The sequence below is a fragment of the Camelina sativa genome, chromosome 9, assembly GCF_030686135.1.
Source record: "Camelina sativa cultivar CO46 ecotype springtype chromosome 9, ASM3068613v1".
Taxonomy (NCBI): domain Eukaryota; kingdom Viridiplantae; phylum Streptophyta; class Magnoliopsida; order Brassicales; family Brassicaceae; genus Camelina; species Camelina sativa.
This window is the reverse complement of record NC_141888.1, coordinates 24,246,415-24,263,676: the sequence shown is the minus strand read 5'-3', so window position 1 is coordinate 24,263,676 and position 17,262 is coordinate 24,246,415. Positions and strand designations below refer to the sequence as shown.

Here is a 17,262-nt window from a genome sequence, read left to right as displayed (position 1 = left end):
ATATGTTTGTATCAAACATAATATGTAACTTAAATTTTTATTTTTTTATTCAAAGCTGCATTTTTCATGTAAAAAATATGTTTCACCCGTGAAATCTTTGAATGTGTAAGAGGTTTTCTGGTAGAGAAAATATTGATAAAATGTTACTATTTATTGCAGTGAAATCTTTGAATGTGTAAGAGTTTTTCTGGTAGAGAAAATATTGATAAAATGTTACTATTTATTGCAGCATGTCTTTTGTGTGGTTTAAAAATCAAATTTATATCTTCTTATGTTTTATTTTGTAATCATAACAATTTTGCATGTTTCTTATGTAACCATAACAGCATATACTAAATTACTCGGTAGTTTAATTATTCAATTTTATTATATGTTAGTAACAATCAGATTCTAAACTAAATTTTCCGAAGATAATCTAATTTATTGATTTACTATTTTTGATTCTATTTAAATCTTTTGAGTTAGTTGATTTGTTAATATTTTCTATAAATGACGGATTATTACCAAAAAAGCCATTATGAAAAAATTAATGAAATTCCAAAATCAACGTATTCGTGTAAGAATACATTTCACCTGTGAAATATGTGAACGTGGTAAAGAAAATATTTATAAAATGTTACAATTTATGGCAATATATATTTTTCTGTGTTTTAAAAATCAAATTTATATTTATAGTTGGTCGAGTAACTATAACAATTTTGCATAATCTAATAATCATTCATTTCAAATATATATATATATATATATATATATTTTTGGTACTAAGTTTATTTATAATGATAAGAGTTATTGTCTCATTCATTTTTAATAGCACATAAATGAATATACAATTAGAACGTATTGTCCTATTCGGTTATCAATATTTCTATTTTTTATATAAATAATCACACCAAATGTTGAGATTAATTAGTTTACATATTTAGATATATATAAATAATCACACATCATGATATCCCCTAATTTGTTGTCATTTTTATATTTATTTATGAATATATATAAATCTATAATTATTGGGAATTAAGTTTCTTTTAATGAGTTAGAGATATTTCAGGGGTAACATACTTCTTTTTATAATCCATTTTAATAACTATTGAAAGCTTGTTATTTAAATTATTATAGTAACATATAACATTTCATTTTTATATGATTATTTTAATAAGTTAAATTTTTAATAAGTTATATGTTCTTTATTTTTACTAACTTTATATTAATTGATATGTTTTTATAGCCTTTTAAGAATATTTTACTTATATTAATTTTGACTTGTATATTTGTAAGTAAATTTTAATGAAATTTTGCTTTAGTATTAAATTTGTGTGAGAAATGATGGCATATATAATTATTATTCAGTTAATTTTTTAAAAAATAAATACAATGGCATAGAGCTTTTTTTTTTTGTCAACAAGAGATCAGCTCAGACGAGCCAATTGGTAGGGAAATCGTTTACAAACAATACTTGGTGCGGAGATGTATGTGCTTGGCGTGCCAAAGAATCCTCTCTTACATAAACATTTATAGGAATTAAAGATAAAGAGAAATAAGAGAATTCCTCCCTATCAGTTTTGATGTCGTCAAGGTACGCCGAGAACGCTGGCCAGTCGGAAGGGGAAGACACCATCTTCACCAAATCTGAGCAGTCGGTATAGAAAGCCACCTCTCTGAAGTCATGGCCGATCATGCAGTGCATCGTCCAAAGGAACGCTTCAACTTCTGTATGTAATGGAGAGAGACTTTGCCGGAAATTCTTGGCTCCCAAAAACGGCAACGCTGTATGGACCGAGGTACAACACCATCCAGCACCTGCATACATATCCCCTGCTTTCCAAGAGCCATCTATGAAACATCGGTATCCCGAATAGACTAAAGGAAGGGAAGCAGTAGCCACCCTAACTGGTATCTCCGAAACACCTGGGATAGTGGGATAGGTCACTTGATCTTCCTCTAGCTGAGCCTGCTGCCATGCTGCAGCTTCTCCCTCTGCAACCCTAACAATATCCTCCGGCCGCTCAATAATATTGTCAAAGACACGTGCATTCCTTGCTCTCCAAATAAACCACATGAGCCAAGGGAAAGCCGCAACATGAGCCCCAGGATTCTGCTGCCCTAAAAAGTGATCAACATTTGCATATACTGATTCTGTCGGAAAGAAATTAGGACCCACCGGCACATGTGCTAGGGCCCAAACCTGACGGGCCGGAGGACACACAAAGATAGCGTGATTTATTGTCTCCATATCCGCACCACATCGTACGCACCGTAAATCACAAGCAATACCCCGTCGTCCCAAATTTGTCGAAACCGAAATACAACCAGATAAAACCTGCCACATAAAATGCTGGATCTTAGGTGGACAACGAGCCCTCCACAAGCTAGCGAGTAGGGGGTAATTTCCAGGCCATAACCAGTGGCCGCAAAATTCCGAACCACGTCATGACGTGCAGTGTGATAGCCTGATTTGACTGTATACAGCCCAGTTTTCGTAAAGTGCCAACCGAAAGGATCATCCTTTTGGTTACCACCCAATGGTATAGCTCTTATCAATGCAACATCAAGTGGATCAAAATGCTCATTAAGCATATACATACGCCAAGTATTAGTTTGTCGATCAATTAATTGATTCATTTGAAGAGAAGGGTCCTTTAATGGACCCTTGCTTAAAGCTGGTCTCGTGAATTGAGCTGGTAGCCAAGGATCAGACCATATAGAGATGGTGTCCCCTGAGCCAACCCGTTTAATAAGCCCTTTATTAACCAGAGAGCGAGCAGAACAGATACTCCTCCATCCATAGGAGGGAGAGTATGACCTGATCGGATCCAACGGATGCGTATTCCTATAATACCTAATCTTAAAAACCCTGGCAAACAAAGACTCTGGAACGTCTATCAGACGCCATAGTTGCTTGGCCAGTAATGCCGAATTAAAATCATCCACATTCCTAAAACCCAGACCACCCAACTGTTTGCTAACACATAATTTCTCTCAGGCCAGCCAATGCATGCCCCCTGTCTGACCATTAGTACTCCACCAAAAATTTGCCACTGCACTGGTAAGCTTGGATGTAATTGATTTTGGTAATCTAAAACAAGACATCACAAATGTCGGAACAGCAGTAGCAACAGATTTAATCATCACTTCCCTTCCCCCTTTTGAAAGCAAATTTGCAGTCCAACCATTCGTCCGACTTTGAATCCGCTCACGAACAAAAGAAAATACCTTGGTTTTAGCCCCACCCAAACTTTCGGGTAGACCTAAATATGACCCCATACCACCCATAGTTGTGATCCCGAGAACATCCTGGAGCTTGGTTTTTGTATGGTCATCAATCTTGTGCCCAAACTGTACCGAGGATTTTGAAAATTTTATTTGTTGACCCGAAACAGACTCGTACTGTTTTAGAATATCTAAAATAACCCAACATTGTCCTCTGTCCGCCTTACAGAAAAAAAAAGACAATCATCGGCAAACAACAAATGCGTAATAGGCGGGCATTTGTTCGCCACTTTTATCCCTGTAATAAGCTTATCCCTCTCTGCTTTCCATATATTAGCAATAAAAGCCTCTGTGCATAAAATAAACAAATAAGGAGACAGAGGATCACCTTGTCGCAACCCCCTCTATGGAACTATCAAACCATTCGGCTGGCCATTAATAAGAACCCTATATTCTACCGAAGTGACACAAAACATTATCCATGAAACCCATGACTCTGCAAAACCCATCTTCTGTAACAAAGCTGCCACAAAATCCCACTCAACCCTATCGTAAGCCTTACTCATGTCTGTTTTGATGGCCATAAATTTCCCCTTACAAGACGGATTTGTACGTAAGCCATGAAACATCTCTTGAGCAATAAGAATATTATCTGAGATCAGCCGACCTGGAATGAAAGCCGATTGAGTCTCAGAGATAAGACCAGGTAAAACCCTCTTAAGCCGCTGACATAAAATCTTAGAAATGATCTTATATCCAACGTTACACAAACTAATCGGGCGTAATTCTGCCATTCGAGTAGGCTTGGCCACCTTTGGAATAAGGCAAATATGAGTTTGATTTAGGTCCTTGTCAAAAACTCCCTCCACCAAAAAACCATTAACCAAAGTTACAAGGTCCGTCTTAACTATACCCCATGCTTTTTGGAAAAACAAAGCTGTCATCCCGTCCGGGCCAGGGGCTTTATCCGGATGCATCATAAACAAAGCGGACTTGACCTCAGCCTCCGTAGCGGGTCTTGTCAACTGCTCATTATCCTTGACAGTAATCACCGTATTGACCTCCCTTAGGACCTCCTCAAAATTGTCCGGGTTTTATGAAGTAAACAATTCCTCAAAATATGATACCGCCGTATTACAAATATCCACATCTCAGTTGACCAGGAGTCATCTTTATTAAACAAACTAGTAATCCGATTACGAGCCTGTCTCTGCTTTGTTAAGGCATGACAATATTTGGATTTTTTTATCCCCCAATCTCATCCATTTACTCCGACTCTTTTGATACTAATAAATCTCTTCATCCCCATACGCCTGACGTAAGCGATTCTGTAAATCCGAGATTGTGGAAGGAGGAATTGAATCATCCGCCAGAGCTACCTCCAACTGCCGCTTTAAATCCTCAATGGTTTCCCTACCGTATGGGACTTGTGATTTACGCCACTGAGAAATTGCCTTCCGACAATTCCCAATTTTATGGACGAACGTATTTGAATCCTGGACCAAGTCCCCATCCCACCCTGATGCAATCGCATCCATTAGTCCCGCCTTACCAATCCAGCGGCGGTCAAACATAAAACTCATTTTCCCCCGCGGCCTTTTAGCCCCAATACTAACCACTAGAGGCTTGTGATCAGAAGCTATCATTGGTAAAATACTCCGTCACAGTGTCCGGGAACAAATCATGCCAATCCTCATTCCCTAACGCCCTATCCAACCGACAGCGAATAGATTTTTTATCGCGCCAACCCCTCCAAGACAAACAATCCCCAAGATAGGAAAACTCCAAAAAACCACAGTCCTAAATCATTCCATTAAAAGAAAGAAAAGAGGAAGGATGACGTAATTTCCCACCACGCTTTTCATGATTACCTGTTAGCTCATTAAAGTCACCAACCACAAACCAAGGGGTGGACCGAGTGGAATTAATTCTTAAGAGACGTTCCCAAACCAAATCTCGATTCTTAGGGACCGGATCACCATAAACGAAAGTTAAATGTATTATCCGACCATTAAAAACCGCTTCAATATCGATTAATCTGTTTGATTCAAACAAAATTGAGACCTGAAAATCACCTTGATTATAAAATAGAGCCATACCAGCATAGAGCTGTAATTAATTAGAAAATTTAAAGGTATTTTGCTAAAAAAGTGTAACGCCCGCGAACCAATTTGTGAATTTTTGGTGTGGGTGTCGATCGACACCCTTGGTGGCATCGATCGACACCACTAATTTCTGGGTTCGACCGGTTTGATTTAATTGTCGATTGGTTCGGTTTGGTCTGATTAAAACCCTAATCGCGTTATTAAGTGCGAAAACGAATTAGGGGTTGGGGAAAAAAGTGTTTTAGTCGCCGCTTAGGGAGAAAGAGAGAGAGAGTAGAGAGAAAACGTTCCTGAGATTTTCTGGGCTTGTTCTTGGTGTTTTTGGAGAGATCTGAGGCTGTAGGAGGGTTAGCTGTTGCTAGAATCGAAGGGGAAGCTTCTGGAGGCGTTGCTTTCCACGTTTTTCAACCCTTTCTTCCTGTTCTTGAGGTGAGTGCTTGACCATGGTTGATCTAAGCATGAGATCTCTTCTGTTTGAGTGTTTTCTTGCTTGTTTGTGTTGTTTTGTTGCTTGGGTTCGTTGTTTCGTGTTTCCCAGTGATTTCCGAGTTGTTTGGGTGAGTTTGAGAAGGATTCGTGACGATTTGGGAGGAGAATTCGACTTTCGGATTCGCGCAGATCGTGATTGCAGAGGAGGCATCGATCGACACCGTTGGCATCGATCGACACCATCGTGAGGGGCATCGGTCGACACTCTTTGGCATCGGTCGACACTTTTATTTGTAGCATCGATCGACACCGTTTGGCATCGGTCGACACTAGTCGTATCCGTGACTTGTTTTCCTGGTTTGTTGTATTGTTGTGTGTTGTTTGTTTTGCTTAAACTGGAGGGTCTCATTTGCTTGTGTGTATAACCTAGTAGATGGGAGGACGGCCTCACTAAGTATTTATGATAATACTTACGCATCTCAATTGTTGTTTGTGGTGTGCAGGTAAAGGAAAAGTGTGATCGTGGGATCAAAGGCGATGAGGAGGAGGATGTTCTAGAGGCTTGATTGATTGTGGTCTAGCTGTTGTTAGGTTGCTAGATTAAGTCAATGGAACATTGTAGGATGTTAGCTTTTGGTTATTTCTTTATTTGGATTATGCTGCTTTTGAGTATTGGTTATTGATGTTGGAATTCTTTTGGTTTAATGGAATTGTTTTATTTGGTTATCCGCGGTCATTGATTGTTGTTAGGATGTTAGTGGGTATGGGACCACTAGTAAATTAAGGTATTAAAAAAAAAAAAAAAACGGGAAGGGTTGTTTCATTTTGGTATCAGAGCCCTTACGGTTCTAGGTCTGGGGTTCATTGTGCTTTTGCTGTTGATGTTTAGGATTCCATGCTATAATTGATTGTGTGATTGGCAATTGTGTGTGGCATGAAGTCCTAGAACATCCTCTTCGAGCCTGATTGTGATTCCACGGTAAGTTGTGTTTGTGTATTAGAATTATTGTTTGCTTAGCCTTCTGTTCTTGGATGATACAGATGGTTAGAGGTGAGGATGCTGTTGGTCGCGGTCGTGGTCGTGGTCGGGGTCGTGGACGTGGTCGTGGTCGTGGTCGGGGACGAGGTCAGGTTCCTGAGGCCAGTGAGAGTGTGACCCAGAGCGTGGCTAGTGAGGAGGTAGCGGAGTCACAGGCTGATCCTATTGTGTCTGGAGACCAGGCTGGTTTGGGTGGCGGTGTTGGTCACGGTGTTGCCCCGGGTGTGGGGGTTGCAGCAGGAGGTGCTCCAGGCAGGGAGGATGTCTTGATTGACTTGCTAGCTCAGGTAGCTCAGGCTTTGCAGCGACTTCCAGCAGTTGTGCCGCCAGTGGTTGGTGGGCAGGATCCAGTAGTGCCGCCTGTGGTTGGTGGGCAGGATCCAGTAGTGCCGCCAGGGGGTGGTGGTCAGGTTCCAGTGGTGCAGCCTGCTGCGGGTTTGCAGGCAGGTGTGCAGCCGGGGGCCGAGGTAGTGGATGCTCAGTATGTGCGGATGATGGAGCAGCTGCGGCATGTGGGAGCAGGGTATTTCTCAGGGAGTACCGATCCGAGTGTAGCGGATGAGTGGAGAGAGCGGATGGAGGATATTTTCCTTTCGCTTAGGTGTCCCGACCGGTACAGGGTGGATCTGGCAGTGTTTTACTTGTCAGGAGATGCACGTGTGTGGTGGAGGTCGGTGACAGCACGGAGGGTGCAGAGGGGTATGTCTTGGGGAGATTTTGTGACGGAGTTTAACTCCAAGTATTTTCCTCAGGAGGCTCTTGATCGTATGGAGGCCCGGTTCTTGGGGTTGACTCAGGGAGATCGTTCAGTGCGGGAGCTGGATGCAGAGTTCAGTCGGCTTGTGGGGTATGCAGGCAGGGCATGGGAGCCAGAGTCGGCTCAGGTGCGGAGGTTTTTGTTGGCTCTGCGGGATGATTTGAGGACTCGGTGCAGAGTGAGGAGCTATGCTACGAGAGCAGAGTTGGTTGAGGTCGCAGCTGGGATAGAGGATGACTTGAGGTCACAGGTAGTTGTGGTCGGTTCTTCAGTGCAGCCACAGCAGTCTCAGCCGCTTTCTGCTCCTAGCAAGGGCGGCAAGCCTGCGCAGGGGCAGAAACGGAAGTTTGATGTTATGCAGAGGTCGAGGCACGGGGGTGCGAGATGCTTTGGTTGTGGTAGTAGGGACCACAAGGTGACTAGCTGTCCACAGAGGGGTGAGCAGCGGGCAGTGACAGAGCAGCGGGCGGTGACGGAGCCGCGGACAGATACTCGAGTGTGTTACTATTGTAGAGAGACGGGGCATATCAAGCCTCGTTGTCCCAAGTTGCAGCAGAGGGCTGTAGCAGTGTTGCAGGCTGGAGCTCAGCCAGGGGTACAGCAGGGTGTGCAGCACGGTGTGCAGCCGGTGGGTTGGATTGAGCCGACGACTCAGGTGTACTCTACCCAGGAGGCCGGTGGCACTAGTGCAGGAGCGATCACAGGTATAACTTCTGAGATTCGAACTTAGTCAATTCATAGCTCAGATTATATTTGTTTTTGCTTGTGGTCAAATGTTAGGTTCTCAACACATGAGGTTTGTGTAGGGACCTTGTTGGTGGGCGGGTTTAAGTCCCACGTTATGTTTGATTCTGGAGCTTCTCATAGCTTCATTACTCCGGAGTGTGCCGAGAGTGCGGGGATCAGAGGGGATTCTGGAGAGCGTTCAGGAGTTGTTAGAGTTGCGGGAGGCAAGTTCCTGAGGGTTATTGGACGAGCTGGAGGAGTTGATATTCAGATCGCAGGAGAGTCGTGGCCAGCGGATTTGCTTATCAGTCCAGTGGAGTTGTATGATGTCATTCTTGGTATGGATTGGTTGCATCGGTATAAGGTGCATTTGGACTGCTATCGGGGTAGAGTGGAGTTTGAGCGTCCAGGAGGGAAGTTGGTTTTTCAGGGTATTAGACCGACTTCGGGGAGTCTCGTGATCTCAGCCGTTCAGGCAGGGAAGATGATCGAGAAGGGCCGTGAGGCTTATCTGGTTACTATATCTATGCCAGAGTCAGTGGGGAAGTCTACGGTTAGCGGTATTCCGGTTGTAGAGGACTTTGAGGATGTGTTCCAGTCATTGCAGGGATTACCACCATCTCGGTCGGATCCTTTTACTATTGAGCTGGAACCGGGGACGATGCCGTTATCCAAGGCTCCTTACAGGATGGCTCCAGCAGAGATGGCAGAGCTGAAGAAGCAGCTGGAGGATTTACTGAGTAAGGGTTTTATCCGTCCTAGTTGTTCACCGTGGGGAGCTCCGGTGTTGTTTGTTAAGAAGAAGGATGGGAGTTTTCGGTTGTGTATTGACTATCGGGGGTTGAACCGAGTTACTGTGAAGAACAAGTACCCTCTCCCGAGGATTGATGAGTTGTTGGACCAGTTGAGAGGTGCTACTTGGTTCTCCAAGATCGACTTGGCTTCAGGATATCATCAGATTCCTATACATGAGGCAGATGTGAGGAAGACAGCCTTCAGGACGAGATATGGGCACTATGAGTTTGTGGTGATGCCGTTTGGGTTGACAAAAGCGCCAGCTGCGTTTATGAGATTGATGAACAGCGTGTTCCAGGAGTTTCTGGACGTGTCAGTCATCATTTTCATCGACGACATCCTGGTATATTCTAAGAGTCCTGAGGGGCATGCTGTACATTTGAGAGCAGTGTTGGAGAAGCTGAGGGAGCAGAAGTTGTTTGCTAAGCTGAGTAAGTGCAGTTTCTGGCAGCGTGAGATGGGATTCTTGGGTCATATTGTTTCAGCTGAGGGGGTTTCAGTGGATCCAGAGAAGATTCAGTCCATCAGGGAGTGGCCGAGGCCGCAGAGTGCCACTGAGATTCGGAGTTTCCTGGGGTTAGCAGGTTACTACAGGAGGTTTGTTCGGGGTTTTGCGAGTATGGCACAGCCGATGACTAAGCTTACAGGGAAGGATGTCCCATTTGTGTGGTCACCAGAGTGTGAGGCAAGTTTTGCAAGTCTCAAGCAGATGTTGACTACCACGCCGGTGTTAGCACTGCCTGAGCAGGACGAGCCTTATGTTGTGTATACAGATGCTTCTAGAGTGGGGTTGGGTTGTGTACTTATGCAGCAGGGGAAGGTTATAGCTTATGCTTCGCGGCAGTTGCGGAAGCATGAAGCTAATTATCCTACTCATGATTTGGAGATGGCAGCAGTGATCTTTGCTCTTAAGATTTGGAGATCCTATCTGTATGGTGGGAAGGTTCAGGTATTTACAGATCACAAGAGTCTGAAGTACATTTTTACTCAGCCTGAGCTGAATTTGAGGCAGAGGCGTTGGATGGAGTTAGTAGCGGATTATGATTTGGACATAACTTACCATCCTGGTAAAGCTAATCTGGTTGCAGATGCCTTGAGTCGGAAGCGGGTGGCTTCGGCTCAGGAGCAGGATATGGAAGCATTGGTAGGTGAGATTAGTGCATTGAGTTTGTGTGCTATCTCACAGGAACCTTTGGGTTTGGAGGCAGCTGATAGAGCAGATTTGTTGAGTAGAGTGAGGTTAGCTCAGGAGAGCGATGAGGGGCTGGTGAATGCCTCTACAGCTGCGGGCTCAGAGTATCAGGTTTCTGCTAATGGTACTATCCTTGTGCATGGTCGGATCTGTGTGCCCAAGGGTGAGGATTTGAGGCAGGAGATACTGAGAGAGGCTCATTCGAGCAAGTTCTCTATTCATCCAGGGGCAACCAAGATGTACCGTGATCTTAAGAGGTATTATCACTGGGTCGGGATGAAGAAGGACGTAGCTGACTGGGTGGCGAAGTGTGATACTTGCCAGCTGGTGAAGGCAGAGCATCAGGTTCCTGGTGGTTTACTACAGAGTTTGCCTATTCCTGAGTGGAAGTGGGATTTGATCACGATGGACTTCGTGGTGGGTTTGCCTGTGTCGAGGACGTTTGATGCTATTTGGGTCATTGTGGACCGTTTGACTAAGTCTGCACATTTCCTGGCCATCAAGAAAACTGATGGAGCAGCGGTTTTGGCCAAGAAGTATGTGAGGGAGATAGTCAGATTGCATGGGGTGCCTGCTAGTATTGTGTCTGATAGAGATTCCAAGTTCACTTCGTTGTTCTGGAGGGAGTTTCAGGCAGAGATGGGCACGAAGGTGCATATGAGTACAGCTTACCATCCTCAGACGGACGGTCAGTCAGAGAGGACGATTCAGATTTTGGAGGATTTATTGAGGATGTGTGTGCTGGATTGGGGTGGTCATTGGGCAGATCACTTGAGCTTGGTGGAGTTTGCTTATAACAACAGCTACCAGGCTAGTATTGGGATGGCTCCTTATGAGGCTTTGTATGGGAGGCCGTGTCGTACACCGTTGTGTTGGACTCAGGTGGGGGAGAGGAGCATATTTGGTGCAGATTTTGTTCAGGAGACCTCGGAGAAGATCCGGGTTCTGAGGCTGAACATGAAGGAGGCTCAGGATCGGTAGAAGAGTTATGCTGATAGGAGGAGAAAGGATCTTGAGTTTCAGGTTGGTGATAGAGTGTACCTCAAGATGGCCATGTTGCGGGGTCCGAACAGGTCACTGACAGAGACTAAGTTGAGTCCGAGGTACATGGGTCCGTTCAGAGTGGTTGAGCGGGTGGGACCAGTGGCATATAGGCTGGAGTTGCCTGAGGTTATGCGTGCGTTCCACAAGGTATTTCATGTGTCGATGCTGAGGAAGTGTCTTCACGAGGGTGATCGGTTGTTACCTAAGATTCCTGAGGATCTTCAGCCCAACTTGACGTTGGAGGCGAGACCTTTGAGGGTACTTGAGAGGAGAGTTAAGGAACTTCGGAAGAAGAAGATTCCTTTGATGAGAGTCCTGTGGGACTGTGATGGAGTAGAGGAGCAGACTTGGGAGCCCGAGGCGAGGATGAAGGCAAGGTTTAAGAAGTGGTTCGAGAAGCAGGCCGCGACTTGAGCTTGTCTAGCCGGGTCCGAGTTGTAGTCCGTGGCTGGAGCGGGTACGGAGTATTCCAGCCCATCTCTCTTGATATTTGGTCGCTTAGGGGTGGTTGGTTGTGCGACTAAGTATCAAGATGAGGTGGTGCTCGGGATGCGGGTTGTTGGCTCCGGTTGTTGTATTTTTGAGTTTTTCTGATGTAATTTCGTTGAGTTTGTAACGATTATGACATTTTGAGATTAATAAGATGAGTATTTTTCTTTATGTTTGACTGTTGTTGTCATGGGAAAAGAGAAATAGCTCGGGTTTCTATTTTTGGAGGGTTTCCATAAATAGAAGTTTCCACAAAAGGAAAGTTTCCAGAATTAGAAGTTTCTAAAAAGGGAAAGTTTTTGTGGGAACGTTGAGGTAGATCTAGCCGGGAGATACTCGTTGGCATCAGTATTTGTTTTGCTCGAGGCCGTGTGGGCCCAACTCACGTGATACCGATAGCTCGATGGACTTTGTGGCCAGAGAGTGGGAGTGGTATGTTGCTTCGGATGACGATCCGAGAGCGCGCTTGAGGGTGACGACCCAAGAGCGGGATATGTGAGGCTCCCTGGATACCGTAGCTGTGAGCCGAGGCTCGGCAGTGAGCCGGTATGTCTCGAGGGTTGCGACCCGAGAGCGGGGGGAGTGTGTGTGAGTGACTTCCTGGATGCCGTAGCTTAAGGCGGTTGGCCTGATAGCGAGCCGGCATGATTCGTTGGTTGCGACCACGGACGGGGGAAGCACTGAGTTGTGAGCAAATAGTGTTTATGATGCGAGTATATTGGCTAGAGGGAGACCTCGAGCGTCAGTCGGAGGTGTGCGGGCTGTTGCGACAGTGGCACGGGAAACCTTGGCTGACGGTGTTAGTCCAGTCTGAGGACATGCGGGCCGTGTTGTCGGTGGCATAGAGGTCCTTGGCGGATGGACGGGTTGCGGGATTCGGGGATGAATCCATATTGGTGGGGGAGAATTGTAACGCCCGTGAACCAATTTGTGAATTTTTGGTGTGGGTGTCGATCGACACCCTTGGTGGCATCGATCGACACCACTAATTTCTGGGTTCGACCGGTTTGATTTAATTGTCGATTGGTTCGGTTTGGTCTGATTAAAACCCTAATCGCGTTATTAAGTGCGAAAACGAATTAGGGGTTGGGGAAAAAAGTGTTTTAGTCGCCGCTTAGGGAGAAAGAGAGAGAGAGTAGAGAGAAAACGTTCCTGAGATTTTCTGGGCTTGTTCTTGGTGTTTTTGGAGAGATCTGAGGCTGTAGGAGGGTTAGCTGTTGCTAGAATCGAAGGGGAAGCTTCTGGAGGCGTTGCTTTCCACGTTTTTCAACCCTTTCTTCCTGTTCTTGAGGTGAGTGCTTGACCATGGTTGATCTAAGCATGAGATCTCTTCTGTTTGAGTGTTTTCTTGCTTGTTTGTGTTGTTTTGTTGCTTGGGTTCGTTGTTTCGTGTTTCCCAGTGATTTCCGAGTTGTTTGGGTGAGTTTGAGAAGGATTCGTGACGATTTGGGAGGAGAATTCGACTTTCGGATTCGCGCAGATCGTGATTGCAGAGGAGGCATCGATCGACACCGTTGGCATCGATCGACACCATCGTGAGGGGCATCGGTCGACACTCTTTGGCATCGGTCGACACTTTTATTTGTAGCATCGATCGACACCGTTTGGCATCGGTCGACACTAGTCGTATCCGTGACTTGTTTTCCTGGTTTGTTGTATTGTTGTGTGTTGTTTGTTTTGCTTAAACTGGAGGGTCTCATTTGCTTGTGTGTATAACCTAGTAGATGGGAGGACGGCCTCACTAAGTATTTATGATAATACTTACGCATCTCAATTGTTGTTTGTGGTGTGCAGGTAAAGGAAAAGTGTGATCGTGGGATCAAAGGCGATGAGGAGGAGGATGTTCTAGAGGCTTGATTGATTGTGGTCTAGCTGTTGTTAGGTTGCTAGATTAAGTCAATGGAACATTGTAGGATGTTAGCTTTTGGTTATTTCTTTATTTGGATTATGCTGCTTTTGAGTATTGGTTATTGATGTTGGAATTCTTTTGGTTTAATGGAATTGTTTTATTTGGTTATCTGCGGTCACTGATTGTTGTTAGGATGTTAGTGGGTATGGGACCACTAGTAAATTAAGGTATAAAAAAAAAAAAAAAAAACGGGAAGGGTTGTTTCAAAAAGTGTCATGAGCACTCAAGCAGCGACACATCAGCTTTTTTTTCAAATGTGCTTCTTTATTAATATATAGGGGATTATACAAACAATAATAGTATTCTCTTAAATAGATACAAAATATTATTCTTATTAATTATACATTATTCAATTAGTAATATTTCATCGTGTTTTATCCTCATAAAAATTATAATATTTTAAGAATAATTGTGCCACATATTAAAATATAAAAAAACTAAAATTTAAAATATGTAATTTTATTACTAAATGAAATATCGTGAAAATTTAACATTATTATAAATAAAACTAATTAATTTTCCTGTAGTACCACAGATTAATTCCTAGTGCATTTTTAAAAAGTCTAATGACATCTAGTGTTATTAAATTAGTGATCTGACAATCTACTTAAAAATCCATTATTATTGAAAGCATTTTAAGAAATTTAATTTTTAATGATTTTCTAGGATTTGTGAGGATTTTCTTAGTCAAAAATACAAAAAATCTAAAGCTCATGTTTTATGTGGGATTTGATTAAATCATATCAACTTCTGTAGAATCATTAAACCTATATAACAATTCAGTATAACTCAAATCAATTAAAATTTTGGATTAAATACACCAGTCAACATTCTGAAAAAAAAAAAAAAAAATCACAGTTTTCAGTTGGACAATTTTGATTATGTCTACTGATCTTGATTTTATTCATTTCTGTAATCCTTTTTATCTTAGGCGGCTAAAAATATAAAAATTACAGCGATGATTAAATTATGGTGAAAAACACAATTTAAAAAATGTTTGATTTGATGTTCTTAATAATGTATATTGACTAGTAAACGCAAACAAATTCATCTAAATCATCAAATTAGACTTATTTCTTTTCTTGTAGCATCAACTACAATAATTTGTACTTGTAAGTTGTAATGATACAAATATCTATTCATCATTATATATATCACACATTCACACTCGTTGTTAATGTTATACACAACCATTATTTCATATTTCTTAACAATAGTATTCTACACATGTATATACACTGAATTGTGTACTCTATTATACAGAAGTCAATCGATCATAGACCACGATATATTTTGGGATTCTCACATCCTTGATAGCACATCTATCCATATACGCATGATGTGTCTTTGAATCCTGCAAAACCTTCTGTAAGGGCATTTCCAATGGTGCTCTATTTTTACCTCTATACTCTATTGTAGAGTAATTTTTGCTCCAATAGTACTCTATTTTCACCTCTATAATAGAAATTACTATTTTTTTCTCTATTCAGACCATCTCCAATTGTTTTCCCTATTTTTGCCTCTATAATAGAGATGCGTTTTACTCTAATGGTACTCTATTCTCATCTCTAAAATAGAGATTGCTATTTTTTCCTCTATTTATAGAGGAATCTTTGTAAAAAAAAAAAAAAAAAAATAGGGTTCCTCTATAAATAGAGGAAAAAAGCAATCTCTATTTTAGAGGTGAGAATAGAGTGGGAGTAAAACTCACCTCTATTATAAAGTTCCTCTATTAGGACATCTCCAACCCACCTCTATATTTGTTTTTTAACTCTATTTTAGAGTATAATCTATTCCAACCCATCTCTATTTCTACTTCTATAATAGAGATCTCTATTTTTTCCTCTATATATGGAGGAACTCTATTTTTTCTTTTACAATAGAGTTAAACTTTTTTATTTATAAAATGGTCCTTGCACTTTTAACACTTTTATATCTATGATCAAAATATATTTATTAAATATAAATAACTTAAATATTTTAGTTTTTATCCATACCATAATATTAATTTCGTATATTTTAAACAAGAGTTATTTTCTCTTTTGTAAAATATATAAGATAGCCAAAAAAACAACAAAACTCCAAAACCAAAAATATTGAAAACATTTATAGTAAAAAATTCAAACAAATAAATACTTACTATAACATCATTTGAAGCACCACTTTGATGTCTGTTTTCACATTGTTTTATGCATGCATGCAGTTTTTTGTAGGAAAAATACACTAATGTTGATGGTTAAAAAAATCTACTATGTTTTATTATTTTATATGATGCAATGTATTTCTTTTAATAAATGTGATATTTAAATAATATTTATGAATGTTAAAAATTTAAATAATATCATAATTTTATGAAAGTTTCACAAATACTAAAATAAATGGGTTAGTTTGCAACTTTTATAAGTAAAAGGTATTAATAATAAAATAAAAAAGGAATCTCTATAGAATATTCCATTTTAGAGGAAAAAATAGAGGTATCCATTGGAGCAAAAGTCACCTCTATTATAGAATTCTTCTATTATAGAGGAAAAAATAGGGAAAACCATTGGAGATGAATTCCTCTATTATAGAGGTGAACTATTTTATTTACAAAGTAGTCATCTTAATCTTTAACTTCTTTTATCTATGACCAAAATAAATAAAATAAGTATTTTTAAGAACTAATAATATAAATTTAAATATAAATATTTATTCTAAAATATTGAGACTACCATTTGCAAAAGATAATTTTATAAAAGTGTTACAAAATTTAAAGTAAAATGGGTTAGTTTATAATTTTTATAAATAAAATGTGTTAATTGTAAAATAAAAATAGTATCTATTTAGAATATTCTTTTATAGAGGAATAAATAGGGAAAACCATTTGAGTAAAACTCATCTCTATTATGGAGGAAAAAATAGGGAAAATCATTGGAGATGGTCTAAACTGGCTAGAGAAAATGTTTATTGATAATTTTATAATAGCAAAAAATTTGAAGATGTGAAGTAAACTAGTTCGAAAAAATTCATGTAAACCAAAAATTTTATATGAATTTAATTAACCAAAAAAATCATATCTATATTAACATTTTTGAAGTACATTTTGTTTTATGCCCTTTTAGTTTTACATTAAATTTTTATTTACAACATTAACCCCTCAAAATTTTCCAAAAATAATATCACGACAGATTTTGTTTCCTAAATCTATGTTAACATTTTTTTAAGTACATTTGGTGTTTTACCCTTGAAGTTATATGTATTTAAAAACTTATTTACAAATTTAATCCCTAAAAACTTTCCAAAAATAACATCATTTCAGATTTTGTTTCCTAAATATTTGACATTTTATTCCAACTAAAAAATAAAAGTAGCAATCAATATTATATAGAAACATAAGCTAATATTTTCCATTTTATTTTCCAAACCTGTAAGTTTTGATTCTTAACGTAAGAAGAACTTTGATTCCTAATTATTTAAATATTATAATTAATATATATATATATATATATATTTAATAAAATTTTAAATATTATGAATATGTAAAATTATTTAAAAAAAAAAAAAAAAAAAAAAAAAAAAAAAAAAAAA

At 40.5% G+C, this 17,262-nt stretch overlaps 1 protein-coding gene across 1 annotated transcript; it reads right to left on the bottom strand.

The window, feature by feature from the left end:
* Positions 1–1,414: 1,414 nt before the first annotated feature.
* LOC147938658 (uncharacterized) lies at positions 1,415–4,004 on the bottom strand. Its single transcript, XM_087465704.1, has 4 exons — positions 3,632–4,004; positions 3,466–3,559; positions 2,425–2,935; positions 1,415–2,320 (listed from the first exon to the last, which is right to left on the bottom strand). The coding sequence occupies exons 1-4, from the start codon at positions 4,002–4,004 to the stop codon at positions 1,415–1,417; spliced, it is 1,884 nt and encodes a 627-aa protein (XP_087321830.1).
* Positions 4,005–17,262: the final 13,258 nt, after the last annotated feature.

Bases quoted from the DNA above. Each gene is read 5' to 3' on its own strand.
- LOC147938658 (XM_087465704.1), bottom strand. From the start codon at position 4,004: ATGGCAGAATTACGCCCGATTAGTTTGTGTAACGTTGGATATAAGATC. The intron at 3,560-3,631 runs GTTTGATAGTTC...TTTTATGCACAG, and splicing joins TATTAATGGCCAGCCGAATG to AGGCTTTTATTGCTAATATA. The intron at 2,936-3,465 runs GTTTGCCGATGA...TCTGGGTTTTAG, and splicing joins CCGCCTATTACGCATTTGTT to GAATGTGGATGATTTTAATT.